The 15512-nt window shown below is 38.2% G+C and overlaps 1 protein-coding gene across 1 annotated transcript; it reads left to right on the top strand.

The window, feature by feature from the left end:
* Window positions 1–13333: 13333 nt before the first annotated feature.
* On the top strand, window positions 13334–14092 carry LOC127104097 (uncharacterized). Its single transcript, XM_051041310.1, has one exon. It carries the CDS (start codon window positions 13334–13336, stop codon window positions 14090–14092), a length of 759 nt encoding a protein of 252 aa, XP_050897267.1.
* The last annotated feature ends 1420 nt before the right edge of the window (window positions 14093–15512 follow it).

The raw sequence follows: 15512 nt of genomic DNA, 5'->3' as shown, positions 1-15512 counted from the left end.
ATACTAGGAAGACCCGAATTTTGATCCTGAAATGCAAATGATATGATATGATACGAGATGTTATGAATGTATGAATGACTCTTTTTTGTTTTTGGCTTGCTAGGGATATAATCAGACATAAGATAAACCCTAGCATGATGCTTTATGATGGATGCAGAATGAAACAAAGATCTGTGGGGAATGATGGAGATATGTGATAAAGGTGGCCCACAAAAAACAAAAAAAATAAGGGTGGAAACTCACCGGGGATATGATACAAAATGTTGTGGAAAAGAAACTGGGGAATTTCACAGGGGTTTTTAACAACAGATTCATACATGACATGACAACATTGAAAAAAATCAAAGAATTCCATCAGTAGGTTCATACATGACCTGGCCATTGGAATATTCAAAGGGTTTCAATAACCGGTCCAAACATGACCTGATAATCCTGAGGGATATCAAAAGGTTCTATCAACGGGTTCAAACATGGCATGACTATACTGGAAAACAAAGAAATAAAGTTCCATAAACAGGCTCATACATGACTTGACATCATTGGAAAATCCAAAGTGTTTCAATAACATGTTCAAACATGACCTGACAATACCAAAATCAAGGAAAGTTTAATCAATAGGTTCATACATGACCTCAACCTTAGGATATTCAAAGAAAGTTTAACCCATAGGTTCATACATGACCTGAAAATACTTGGAAATATCAAAGGGAGTTTTATCAACAGGTTCATACATGACTTGACGAAACTGGAAAATTCAAAGAAAGCATATCCATAGGTTCATGCATGACCTGACAATTCTAGAGGTTTCAAAGAGATTTTATTAACAGATTCAAACGTGACTTAACAACAATAGAAAACCCAAAGAAAACTTCAACAACGGGTTCATACATGACTTGACAATATTGCAAAATTCAAAGCAAGTTTCATCAATAGGTTCATACATAACAAGACACTTTAGAATACATCTGATAGTTTTGGAGATTCCTCACAAAAAATTCATCCGATCAAAGATTTTGGAGATTCCTAACAGGGAATTTATGCAAAACAAAGATAAACTGGAGTCTTCTTATAAGTAGATCATCCACGCAAAAGGCTGCGATGATTCCTTACAAAGAAATCAAACAAAACCAACATCATTGGAGTTTTCTAACACGAAAAACCTACAAGCTTCTGGGAATTCCTCAAGATGATAAGTCATACATGACTTTCACGGAACCATCAGGAAAGATAAGGTAATCAAACTCTCTGTACGTGCCAACAATAATTGGACTTTGACCGTAAGCAATGGATTATAACCAGCTTTTAACGGATAGGTGCCAACAACAATTGGACTTTGACCGTAAACAATGGATTATAACCAGCTTTTAATGGATAGGTGCCAACAACAATTGGACTTTGACCATAAGCAATGGATTACAATCAGCTTTTAGTAGATAGGTGCCAACAACAATTGGACTTTGACCGTAAGCAATGGATTACAACCAGCTTTTAACGAATTGGTGCCAACAACAATTGGACTTGGACCGTAAGCAATGGATTACAACCAGCTTTTAACGGATAGGTGCCAACAACAATTGGATTTTGACAGTAAGCAGTGGATTACAATCAGCTTTTAATGGATAGGTTCCAACAACAATTGGACTTGATGAAAGTCATTAGTAAACAATTACCGACTACAACGGAGTTTGCCAGCAACAACTGGACTTGAAATGATGTTGGTGACAACCAAACTTCAGATATCAATTACGATTGTATTTACAAACGGAGTGACAATGACACCAAAGATAATTGGGGTAACAATGAGTTCTTGTAACAACTGAGCTTAGAATAATGCTAGTGACATCTTGATTTTAGGAGACACCAATGAACCTTGAAATAATGTTAGGGAATGGCATAGAGGTTCTATAAGTGCGTCAAAACAAAAATGACATGTTCGAGAATTCATCGGAGAGTAAAGTAAATGAATTCAGGAAATGCATCAGAATTACAAGTGAATATCTGGAAATACATCAGATAACAGACACATTTGGTAATACCTTGAGGAAATTCTGGAAATACATCAGAATACAAGACATACATATTTGAGAATACATCAGATAGGTGGGGAAACACTTAGAAATACATCAGACAAGTTATGGGAATACATCAATAAACGAATGAGTAATCCAAAAATTCATCGGATAATCCCCAAAAGGAAATGAACCTCATGGACAAAATTGCCAACTGAGTTGGACTTGAAAATGACTGCGAAAACCGGATGATGGTTTAAGGGCACCAAAGACAAACTGGAATTCGAGGTCAAAGGATATAGGATCAACAACAAGACATGGGTCAATGCAAAATGAGCCTGAAGTACATTTCGGCTATGCATGATTTGAATTTCTTTTATGCATGATATATGAATGATCATGATATGAAAATGCCAACACCTGAGTGGACTGGGAGTTGTAAACATTTTTTATGGAGCTCATGATTCCTTAACACCTAGAACTTAACCAAATATATGTGATAGATGTTGTCAAAGGAGAATTCCATCAAGCTTGACAACCAAAACGTAGCCAATGGGATCCTTTTGGAGGATTAATGAATCGTGCTAGCATAACTTTCGGGCACTCGTCTCAAAATCAATACTTGTTGATGTATGGCAGAATTTCTTTGAGCAGTTTGAAAGCATGACGGGGGTCTTCCCCTTTGTGGCTCATCTTGCCCCAGTCTATTGGGTCTTTGAAAATGTTCACCTTGAAAGTGAGTTTGAAACAAATTGACATGAGACGATCTCGAGATGGCCTACCCCAATGTTTGAATACTTCAATGATTTGACCTTGATTAACTAAAACTTGGAATGGTAAACTTCTGATTGACTGTCCTTGGATAGTTGGACTCAATGAGCTTCTGAGGTGGCTTGCCCCAATCCGAGTCTTGAAGAATATTACTCTTGGCTAACTGACCCTTGGGGTGATTGGCTCGGATTGACTGATACTCAAAGTGATTTCCAAGTCACGAATGGCACACAGGCCAATCTAACTCCTCAGGTTTCAGAAAATTGAACAGGGGCAGCTGTTGCACCCCAAAATTTGCCCTCTATGTTTAACTCTAACCAATTTTTTGTTTCACATTCATTTGCATCATCTTCATAGCATAACATTTTTTTCTGTCTTAATATTAGCCGGAATAATTTCTCGGAATTTACAAACAGACTGGTCAAATTAACTTTTTAACTGTGCCTAAAATTAGTCAACGAAAAAATGTCAAGTTTAAGTTTGCAAATGTCGGTAACATTAATCTGCGGTTCACGTGGTTTAATTTGACATGCTAAAAATATTTTTACGACTATTTTTGGTCATATGTTGATCAGTCTGAGCAGTTTAAACGGTCATAATTTTTATCTCAAAATCCGACCAAACGCTGTATTTTTCCGAGTCATTTATTTCGCGCTGATTATTTTGACGTGTTCATTTTATTTTTCGAGCATTTTGGTGCCCGACTTTTATTTTTTTTTAGTCTATTTATTTTTATATTGGGTCTAGAATAAATAAATAGGTTAATTAGTTTTTATTTTAATTTTAACTATTTTAATTATTTAACTTTATTCAGTTTTTAATTTAATATTGGGTTTCAAAATAAACTTAGGCTCATTATCATTAACCTAATTTGTTCCTATATATATTTACTAGCATGACTGATAGAGAGAGGCCGAAAGACAGAACAAAAAAGAGAAACTGAGAGTGGCTGATCTATACTATCGTACACACAGTTTGGTAATAGTTTATATATGATATATACTTTATCTATTTTGTTGATATATTTGTTACTGTGTTTCAAATACATGTTCAAATGTGTGACTGTGTTATGTATTCCAGATACATGCGGTTTGGTTAAATATATATATATTTCTATTTTATGTTATAATTTGATTATGTTTTCGGATCGGATCGTGTCAATACGCCGTTTTCACATATACGTGTATGAGGCGTGACATTTGTGTTATCCGGTCCAGTTGCGATGATCGCAATTTTGCGCTAGCAACGCCGTTGTTTTTTTTTAATTCATATTTTTTTTTATATACATATATTTAGATCTGCACATTTTTTTCATAACTAACTACCCTGATTTTTCCTAAACCCTGACAATTTCGCCACAAACTCTAAATTTTAAACCTAAAACTTTAACCGTGTTGTTTCCTCTAAACCATAAACCTTTTCTTAAACCTTAACAAACCTTATTATTATTTCCTATTTCGCTCATATTTATGTTATTCATACACTGTAACTGCTTCGCCCTTGTAATATTTTAAGTTTTAACTTGTAATATTTTCAGTTTTACTTTTCGCCATCTTTATTATGTAACTGCACCAAAGCGTTGTAATAATTAGGATTTTATTTTCTGCCATTTATTTTCTGCCATTTTATTTTTCTGCCATTTATTTTTCTGCCATTTAAATTCCTGCCATTGATCCTATATTAACTGCGTGGTTTAGTAATGTAGGGCGTGAAAACCTACTAAATTAATTATTTAATATTTTTCTATAACCTTTATATTTTTGTAAATAAATAATAAATACTAACTATTTTAATAACTTTTTTTATTACTTACTTATAATAATAAATCCTTATATATTTTGTAAATAAAATCTAATTGACCATTTTTCAAATTGAATAATAATAATAAATCTATTAATCTAATAATTTGATATTTTCTATAATCTTTATTTATTTTGTAAATAACTAACTTAATATTTTTCATATAACTCTTTTATTTTATAATTTGTACATTAATGTATTTTAAATTCTTTTATTATTACTAATTTATTTTAAAATCATATTTTTCTAATAACTTCTAAAAAAAATCTAACTTGTTTAACCTAAAATAATTTCTTTTAAAATTCTAACCTTTTTATTATAACTTTATTATTATTGTTATTTTATTATTGCTTTATTACCATTGTTTATTTATTATTTTATTATTATTTACTTTTATCTATTCTATTTTTGCTTCATTATTTTCCTTATTTTGAATTTTGTTTTATTTATAATATTAGGAACAAATGTATAGGTTGTAAATTTATTCTTTCTCGCCTGATTATTATGTATCTGTCCCATAGCCATGTAATAGTTTAGGAATTTATTTTTCTTGCTTTTATTTTTGTAAATATTTATTGTGTGGTTAGTAATTTAGGGAGTGCAAAAAACTAACTGTAAATAATTGAACTTAGAAAATTAAATTCAAGACAAATATCTGAAAAATAACACTCACACACGTAAGTCGATCTTTGATCGCCATCTGTACTTCCTAGGGTATTCCTCTTGGTTGCCTTCTTTAAATGGTCAAGTCCCTCGAAAATAGGGGTGTCTTAAGCAAAGTCCCTTCAAACAGAAAAATCATCAAGTCCCTATAAACTTAAAAGATCAAGTCCCTACGAGGTTGCCTACGATATAATGATCTTGTCCCTTCGGTAAATATGATGGTAGTCCCTACGAGTTGCTAAAGACACCCCTTATGTTGCCTTCATTGACCATACGATGACCCTACGCCCGTCCCTTAAACACATCCAAGGTAATGACTACCTATTCCTTAATAATAGGGACAGTCTTACCATTGAAAGAATATACGAGAACACGAAAGACTTAATCTAGGGTAGGTATCTCATAGTTACTTACTCACACTTTTCAAAATTACTTTTACACCTCACAATTTCTAAACTAGGCTTTGTATACACCCATACGAGGGTCATTACAAAGTACTTAAAGAAATTTTTCTAATCACACACTACACTCTTGCAAACAAACAAAGTGAGCTAAGTAACTAAGAGCCCATGGATAACCATGGATATAAAGGGTGCTAATACCTTCCCTTTCTATAACCTACCCCCCGAACTCAAAATCTTTTTAAGGTCTTTCCTGTTCTTTTATGTCCTTTCCTTTTGGATAAAATAAAAGTCGGTGGCGACTCTTGCTATCCGCAACATTTGACTAAAGTCAGTTCTCCCACCGTGTTACAGAACTGGCGACTCTGCTGGGGACTTAATAAAAGAGGGGTACCCTTAGGAATTAGATCACTTTAAAATTGTTTGCCTTGTTTGCTTTATACTTATCTGTTGGGTGCTCTTATGTGTGAAAGACCCTAACCCGGATCTAGTGTACCTTAGGTAAATGGCAATAGACCAAGGAAACTGTACGGCGTATATCGATATGGTTGATTTGGTGGCCATAGTTAGTGTGACTTCTTGGTTGGTGCTTATGTTCCTTAAGCAAGTTGAGGATAATATGAGGCTGCCATATGTTGTCAATACACTAACTGATTTTTAGAACCCTAGTCATCCCATCTTGGCCTTTAGAAAGTAGTGAGATAACCGGCTTTGGTGAAGACTGAAGTTGGTTGATACTCGATACTACACTCATTGAGATCCTAAACTTGGAGGGTTTTGGTTGGCAAGTAAGTTGCCTACTGAACAACCACCCTTGTGAAGGATCAATGATTTTGAGATCCCTTAGAACCTGGTTACTTTTGTAGGACAGGATGAATCAACTAAACTTCAGGGGAGGGTACTTACCTTTAAACCTCATGCAAGCCTTCAAACCTAGGGCTATTGTGTGACTTGTTTGTGTGTGCCACATGTTTGTGATTGAGCATAACATCATAGCATCATCATGCATCATAAGCATAGCATTTTCACTAACCATTTCAAGGACCAAAGGATTTATCTTTGTTCTTTGTTGCAGGTCATGGCTTCTGCTCGTAGGTATACTATCCGGATCAACTTTGTAGGAATACCTCCTAAGCTTAAGGAATTGGTCTCTCAAGTTTCTGAAAACTCCCAGTTCATCAAGAGGCATGGTCACCTACTGGATCTAGTCACTTCAGGGTTCAATGAAGACATGATGAGTGTCATGTTTCAGTTCTTTGACCCTAAACATCATTGCTTCACATTTCCCGACTATCAGCTGGTTCCTACAATGGAAGAGTTCTCCAAGCTTCTGGGTATACCTATTCTTGATCAGAAACCCTTCACAGGCTTGGAAAAAGAGCCTAAACCTAAAGTCATTGCTGCAGCCTTACATTTAAAGAAATCAGACATTGTCCTAGAAACAAGGAGTGGAGTTAAGGGTATTCTTGCTAAGGTATTGGTGGAGAAAGCTCAAGTATTCCTGAAGGCTATGAGTTATGATGCTTTTGAGGAGATCTTAGCCCTATTGATTTATGGCTTAGTATTGTTGCCCAATCCAGACCAGTTCATAGACGTACACGCCATCAACATATTTCTGACTCGCAATCCAGTGCCTACATTACTTAGAGACATCTTACACTCTCTTCATACCCGTACTACAAAGGCACGAGGAACTCTGATGTGTTGCATACCTCTATTATCTAGGTGGTTTATTTCTCACCTTCCTCGATCAGTGATGAAGAATGAACAAGGGTTCAGGTGGTCCAAGAGGATTATGTCACTTTCTCATTCAGATATTCATTGGTGCTCTAGATCTATGGAGAATGTTACCATCATTGACCGTTGTGGAGAGTTCCCTAATGTGCCACTCCTTGGCATAAGAGGGGGCATTACCTACAACCCTTCTTTAGCTCTACGTCAGTTTGGTTACGCTCGGACTGATGGTCCTCATGACATGCTTATTCAGGGTATTGTGTTCGACTACGACAACGATCTTCAAGGTTACCGTCAAAGGTTCATACGAGCATGGGGTAAAGTGAACAAGGTTGACAGCAAGACTCTGGAACCCAAGTACACTATTCCTATGGAACCATATCTCAGATGGGTACGATCTCGTGCTCAGACTCTTATGATGCCATATCCTGCTATCCTGCCAGTTACCATGGAGCCTGTTGCTGAAGGAGATACTTCTTACACCATTCTTCATCCAGACATGCCCACTGACATGGAAGAGTTACAGAGGTCCTGGATCCAGTTGAAGGAGCAAAGAGATACTTTTGAGACTCATTACAAGGCAAGTCAGGAAAGAATCCTGGAGCTAACAAAACAACTTCACGAGGAGCGGAATCTCAACTCATACCTCAACACAAAGAGGAAACGTCCATGGGAGACTTAAAACCCCATTTTTTGTATTCATTTCATTTTTATTGTAAGCCTAAGGGGCAAACAAGTTTATTACTAATAAAAGTTTACTTTTTGGTGGTTTAAACAAATTTAAATCCTACGGTCCTTGAAAATATTGCATAAGCATCTACATACCATATTATTGCATCACAGGTTTCTTATGAACAGGTATCTTATCTTCTCGCTGTTTATTTCAGCAGAAATGGCTCTTGAACAGACTGTCAAAGATCTCCAGGCTCAGAATGCACAATTCCAAGAGTTGATTCTGAACTTGTCCAAGGGGCAAGATGAGTTGAAGACATTGCTGGCTAAGAAGAAGAAGAAGACTAGAAGATCAGGAGGCCTTATCAATCTGGGAAGAAGATTCAGAGGCCCTATCAAGACAAAGGAACAGGTTTATGATTATGAGCCTGAAAATTCTGAGAAAGAGGGAGGTAGTCTCCATGATACTGTGGGAGATTCTGATTCTGAAGCAAATTATTATCATGATCCTAATGAAGATAAGTACAAGATGCTGGTGGATAGAATGAATGTTATGGAGTTACAAAAATCTTCTGGGCTGGATTTTGAAGATCTGAGTTTAATATCTGGAGTGGTTATACCTATTGGTTTCAAGGTTCCTGCTTTTGTGGTGTATGATGGTATCTCATGTCCCAAGTTGCATTTAAGATCCTATGTCCGGAGGATTCAACCACATACTGCTGATAAGAAGTTATGGATTCATTTCTTCCAAGAGAGCTTGTCTGGAGCTCAATTGGAATGGTACTATCAATTGGAGAGTGTCAATATTCGTGATTGGAATGATCTTGCTGAGGCCTTCTACAGGCAATACCAATACAATGCTGATTTAGCACCTACTCGCATGCAGCTACAAAGCATGTCAATGGGTGCTAAGGAGAATTTCAAGGAGTATGCCCAGAAATGGAGAGACCTGGCTGGCAGAGTTCAACCTCCTCTGACTGACAGGGAGCTAGTGGATATGTTTATGAGTACGCTGAATAGTCCTTTCTATAGTCACCTCATTGGAAGCTCATCATCTGGTTTCACTGAGCTGATAATGACTGGAGAGCGTGTGGAAAGTGGCATAAGAAGTGGTAAGATACAGGTGGGTGCCTCTTCATCAAGCACTGCAAAGAAGCCCCCTAGTGGAAAGAAGGAGTCTAATGTTGTGTATGGTCAACCTGGCCGTAACAAAAGTCACCAACCGTAGGAGCAGCTCACATTTCTAATCCTACTCCTGCAACACCAGAGCTACCACAGAGTAATCAATAGAAGCCTAGAAGACAATTCACCAAGATCAACATGTCACTGGCCCAAGCCTTGCAACACATGTTGAAAGGGGAACTCATTACTTTAAAGGACCCTCCTCAGAATCCTAATACTTCCTCTCCTCGGTACAATCCTAATGCACGATGTGCCTATCATTCTAATTGTCCGGGACATGACACCAACAATTGCTGGGTGCTGAAAAATAAGATTCAAGATATGATTGAAGCTGGGGAGATTGAATTTGACCCTCCTGGGACTCCAAATGTGATTACTGCTCCCATGCCCAATCATGAGAAGACTGTTAATGCTGTTGATGAAGTTTCATATGTTTCCTCAGTAGCAGATGTGACTACTCCCTTATCTATTATCAAGAAGAAGCTGGTGCAGGCTGGATTCTTTCCAGGTTGCAACGAAGACTGTTTTTATTGTGCCTACAAACCTGATAGCTGCTGGAAGTTGAAAGATGGTATTCAACGCCTCATGGACAATTACACTATATTGTTTGAGAGAACTCCTTCTGTGGAAAGTATGTGTGAACACCTAACTCGAGGTAAGAAGTTTGAAGATGTGGATATGGTTGATAAAGTGCCAGTGAAGATTACCTCCAAAGGCCCTGTCAAGATCACTTCCAAGGGTCCTATCAAAATTACTGCTGAAGGCCTGGTGAAGGCTGTTGCTGAAGTTAGAGTGCCTCCCATGATTATTACCACTCCTGGCCCTATTCCTTATACTTCTGATAAAGCTATACCCTGGAATTACGATTCTGATGTTTATATCCATGGTGTTAAGCAGGAACCTTTGACTGATACACCCGTTACTGATGATAACCTTGATGTTGATAATATTGCTGGATCTAGTAAGATCACCAGAAGTGGAAGAATTTTCTCTCCTCCAGCTACCTCAAAAAATACAGTTCTTCCAACTACTACCTCCACTTCTGAGCCAAGTACTGATGCTCGAGGCAAAGGTCCTGTGGTTGAACCTGTGCAAGCTGAAGCACAGACTGCTGAAAATCTCTCTAAACAGATGGAAGAAGTGCTGAAGATCATTCGTAAGAGTGATTATGATATTGTTGACCAGTTGGGGCATACTCCCTCCGAAATTTCCATGTTGTCTTTGTTGCTGTGTTCTGAGGCTCATGCTAAAGCCTTGATCAAATTCTTAAGGACTGCTCATGTACCAAATGAAATTTCTGTGGATCAATTTGAAAATTGTGTTGCACATCTGACTTATGATAATGGGTTAGGTTTTTCTGATGCTGACTTGACTCCTGCCAAAAGAAACCATAACAGAGCTTTACATATCTCCAATGAATGTAGGGGCACTACCTTGTCTCATGTGTTGATAGACAATGGCTCTTCATTGAATGAACTTCCCAAAGAGGTTCTGAACAAGCTCAGTCCTGAAGATGCTGTGTTAAGATCAAGTAATATAGTGGTGAGAGCCTTTGATGGTTTAAGAAGAGTGGTGCATGGAGAAATAGATCTCCCGATCAAAGTAGGCTCTCAAGTCTTCGATTCTACCTTCTATGTAATGGATATTCTTCCTGCGTACTCTTGTCTGCTTGGGCGCCCCTGGATCCATGGGGCAGGTGTTGTGACCTCCACTCTACATCAGAAGTTGAGATATCCAGTGAAGGGAAAGATCGTAACTGTTTATGGAGAGGAAGAATATATGGTCAGTCATGTGAATACATTTAAGTATGTTGAAGTGGAAGGTGAATATGTTGAGACTCCTTGCCAGACATTTGAAGTAGTTCCTTGGGTCGTTCCCGCTACTGAAGCTCCTCCTGTGGTTAAAAGAGTTCATGTGGTTACCAGAGTACCTCCTACAATGGCTTCCCTCAAAGATGCTAGAGTTGTGGTTGAAGAAGGTGGTTGCACTATTTGGGGTCAGCTTCCCGACATTCCTTACAAGTCTGACAAGTTTGGTTTGGGTTTCACTGCAGAGTCCCAGAAGGTTGTTCGTCGTGCTCGTGTTGTTCGTATCACCAATCCAGGGAACATGAAAGATCAAATCAATGTTGTGGGTGACTATAATGAAGACTACAATCTGGATAACTGGATTTTTCCTACTGTGGGTGATGGGCTCAACAATTGGAAGACTGAAGACGTTATTCCTATCTCCTTTAGTCAGGAATCCTCATCCACTATGGATCCTGTTGATAACAGTTCTACTATTGCCAATTATAATTTCGAGAATCCGATCTATCAAGCTAAAGATGGAAAGGATGAAGATTGTGAAGTACCTGTAGAGCTTGCTAGGTTATTACAACAAGAAGAGAAAGCTATACAGCCACATGAAGAGCCAATCGAAGTTGTGAATCTGGGAACTGAAGAAAACAGGAAAGAGGTCAAGATAGGAGCTGAATTAGAAGATGGTGTCAAGAGCAGATTAATTCAAATGTTACGTGATTATGTGGAAATCTTTGCTTGGTCCTATGAAGATATGCTAGGGTTGGATACGAACATTGTGGTTCACCATTTACCGATAAAAGAAGATTGCCGTCCAAAGAAGCAGAAGGTTCGTCGCATGCGTCCTGAAATGTCAGAAAAGATTAAAGCAGAGGTAATGAAACAATTTGATGCAGGGTTCTTAGCTGTGACTTCTTATCCTCAATGGGTTGCAAATGTGGTACCGGTACCTAAGAAAGATGGTAAAGTACGTATGTGTGTAGACTACAGGGATTTGAATAAGGCCAGCCCCAAAGATGACTTTCCACTGCCTCATATTGATGTTCTGGTAGACAACACTGCTCAGCATAAAGTATTCTCTTTCATGGATGGTTTCTCTGGTTACAATCAAATCAAGATGGCACCTGAAGATATGGAGAAGACTACATTTGTTACACAGTGGGGTACCTTTTGCTATAAAGTGATGCCATTTGGTTTAAAGAATGCCGGGGCAACATATCAGCGTGCTATGGTGGCTTTGTTTCATGATATGATTCATCATGAGATAGAGGTATATGTGGATGATATGATAGCCAGGTCCCAGAATGAAGAGCAACACCTTGATCATCTGCATAAGTTGTTTGAAAGGTTGAAGAAATACAAATTGAGATTGAACCCAAACAAGTGTACTTTTGGAGTTAGGTCTGGTAAACTCCTGGGTTTCATTGTCAGTGGAAAAGGTATTGAAGTAGACCCTGCAAAAGTGAAAGCTATACAAGAGATGCCAGCTCCCCGTACTGAGAAGGAAGTTAGAGGTTTCTTGGGACGATTGAATTACATTGCAAGATTTATTTCCCAATTAACTGCTACCTGTGAACCAATCTTCAAGTTGTTAAAGAAAGATCAGGTAATGGAGTGGAATGATGAGTGCCAGACAGCCTTTGATGAAATCAAGAGATATCTCCTAGAACCTCCAATTTTGATGCCACCAGTTGATGGAAGACCCTTGATTATGTACTTAACAGTATTAGACAACTCAATGGGGTGTGTGTTGGGGCAACATGACGAGTCTGGTCGAAAAGAACAGGAAATATACTACCTTAGCAAAAAGTTTACCGACTGTGAAACAAGATACTCACTGCTCGAGAAAACTTGATGCGCTTTGGCATGGGCTGCTCGCCGACTAAGACAGTACATGTTGACTCATACTACCTTATTGATTTCAAAGATGGATCCAATCAAGTACATATTCGAGAAACCTGCTCTCTCCAGACGAATAGCGAGATGGCAAATGATCTTAACAGAATATGATATACAGTACACTACTCAGAAGGCCATTAAAGGAAGTGTTGTAGCTGATCATTTGGCTCATCAGGCAGTGGATGATTATCAGTGAATGAGTTTTGAATTCCCCGATGAAGACATTATGATTATTACCAAAGAACCTGGACAATATGACGGACCTGAACAAGGGTCCCGATGGACTATGGTTTTTGATGGAGCTTCTAATGCACTTGGTAATGGTGTTGGTGTTGTGATCATTTCCCCTGAAGGTTGTCATACCCCGATTACTGCAAGACTTTGTTTCTATTGTACCAATAACATGGCTGAGTATGAGGCATGTATCCTGGGCATCAAAGCTGCCATTGATATGAAAATTCAGTTCCTGGACGTATATGGAGATTCAGCCCTGGTAGTGAGTCAAATTAAAGGAGATTGGGATACCAAGCATGAAAATCTTATTCCCTACAGAGAGCATGTGCTGTCTTTGATCCCACATTTTGAAGAGATTACCTTTGGACACATTCCACGAGGAGAGAATCAGTTGGCAGATGCATTAGCCACCATGGCATCTATGTTTGAGATTAGCTGGGATGATGAAGCTCCCAAGATTACTATTGATAGATTTGAGAAGCCTGCATACTGCAATGAGATTGATACTGAAGGAGGAGAGGAAAAGCCTTGGTTCTATGAATTAAAAAGATATCTTGAAACTCAGGAGTTCCCTGAAGGGGCATCTGTCAAAGATAAGAAGTTTCTGAGGAGGTTTTCTGCTAAGTTCTTCTTGAGTAATGGAATTTTGTACAAACGCAATCATGATTCAACTTTGCTTCGTTGTGTGGATAAGAAGGAAGCAACAGAGATTATGGAAGACATGCATGATGGGATTTTTGGCACTCATTCTAGTGGTCATACTATGACAAAGAAGATATTGAGAGCAGGATACTATTGGTCTACCATGGAAGCTGACTGCTATCAACATTCCAGGACATGTCACAAGTGTCAAATCTATGCTGATAAAATGCATATACCTCTGGCTCCATTAAAAGTGTTGACTGCTCCTTGGCCTTTTGCCATGTAGGGCATTGATATGATTAGTGAGATCAAGCCTACTGCTTCTAATGGGCATCATTTCATCCTAGTTGCTATTGATTACTTTACAAAGTGGGTAGAGGCAGCCTCATTCGCATCTGTTACCAAGAATGTTGTGGCTCGATTCATTAAGAATAATCTCATATGTAGGTATGGCATCCCTGAAAGGATTATCACAGACAATGGCTCTAATCTGAACAATACCATGATTACTGATCTCTGCATGCAGTTCAAGATTAAGCATCACAACTCTTCTCTGTATCGTCCGAAGATGAATGGGGCAGTAGAAGCTGCTAATAAGAACATTAAGAAGATTCTACAGAAGATGACTGTTACTTACAAGGATTGGCACGAGATGTTACCATTTGCTCTTCATGGTTATCGTACTACAATACGTACTTCAACGGGGGCAACCCCATTCTCCTTCGTCTATGGTATGGAAGCAGTTCTGCCCATTGAAGTTCAGATCCCTTCCTTAAGAATCATGAAGGATGCAGGCTTGGATGAAGATGAGTGGATTCAGACTCGACTCGACCAGATAAATTTGATTGATGAGAAGAGGTTGGCAGTTGTTTGTCATGGTCAGATGTACCAGAAACGGATGATCAAAGCTTTCAATAAGAAGGTTAAGCCAAAGGTATATCAGGCTGGTGACTTGGTAATCAAGCGTATCATACTACCACAGGGTGATCCTAGGGGCAAGTGGACTCCTACATATGAAGGACCATTTATGGTCAAAAGAGTATTCTCAGGAGGTGCCATGATGCTTACTACTATGGATGGTGAAGACTTTCCACAGCCTGTAAATGCAGACATAGTTAAAAAATATTACGCATAAAAAGAGACCCTCTAGGTTGACTGGCCTAGGCAAAAATAAGGGCATCCCGGCAAACCAAAAGGGTTCGGGCAAAAATTAGGGATATATATAAAAAAAATGTGTACCCGGCAAGTCGAAAACCTGAAAAGGCGGCTTGGGCAAAAAAGGGTATCCCGGTGGATTGAAAACCTGAAAGGGCAATCCAGGCAAAAGTTAGGGATTAAAGCGTATGACTATGTCTCGTTTGGATCACTCATGTAACTTCAACTGATGGTGCTACCTAAATCAAGTTCAAACAGATAAAGATCAATCCAATCGTTTCTGTCTCAACAGCAGAAGATGAGATATTTGAAGATAATGGCAATAGTAGAATTGAAACTCAATAGGATCATTTTTCACATAGCTGTTTTCTTTGTTTTATAAAAAATTTACGACGAATTCCTCTTACTAGGATTTCTGTCTCCTTGTACAAACTTGCCTATGTATAGGTCACTTTGTGATATAAATAAAATTTCATCTTTGAATCCAGATTTACTTTTACTCTATTTACATAAGCGAAAACGTCCATTGGTTGTGTTTGAATGTATGTATG

The sequence above is a fragment of the Lathyrus oleraceus genome, chromosome 7 (genome assembly GCF_024323335.1).
Source record: "Lathyrus oleraceus cultivar Zhongwan6 chromosome 7, CAAS_Psat_ZW6_1.0, whole genome shotgun sequence".
Classification (NCBI taxonomy): Eukaryota; Viridiplantae; Streptophyta; class Magnoliopsida; order Fabales; family Fabaceae; genus Lathyrus; species Lathyrus oleraceus.
Note: the sequence above shows the minus strand (reverse complement) of the source record. Positions and strands in the feature narration are given on the sequence as shown.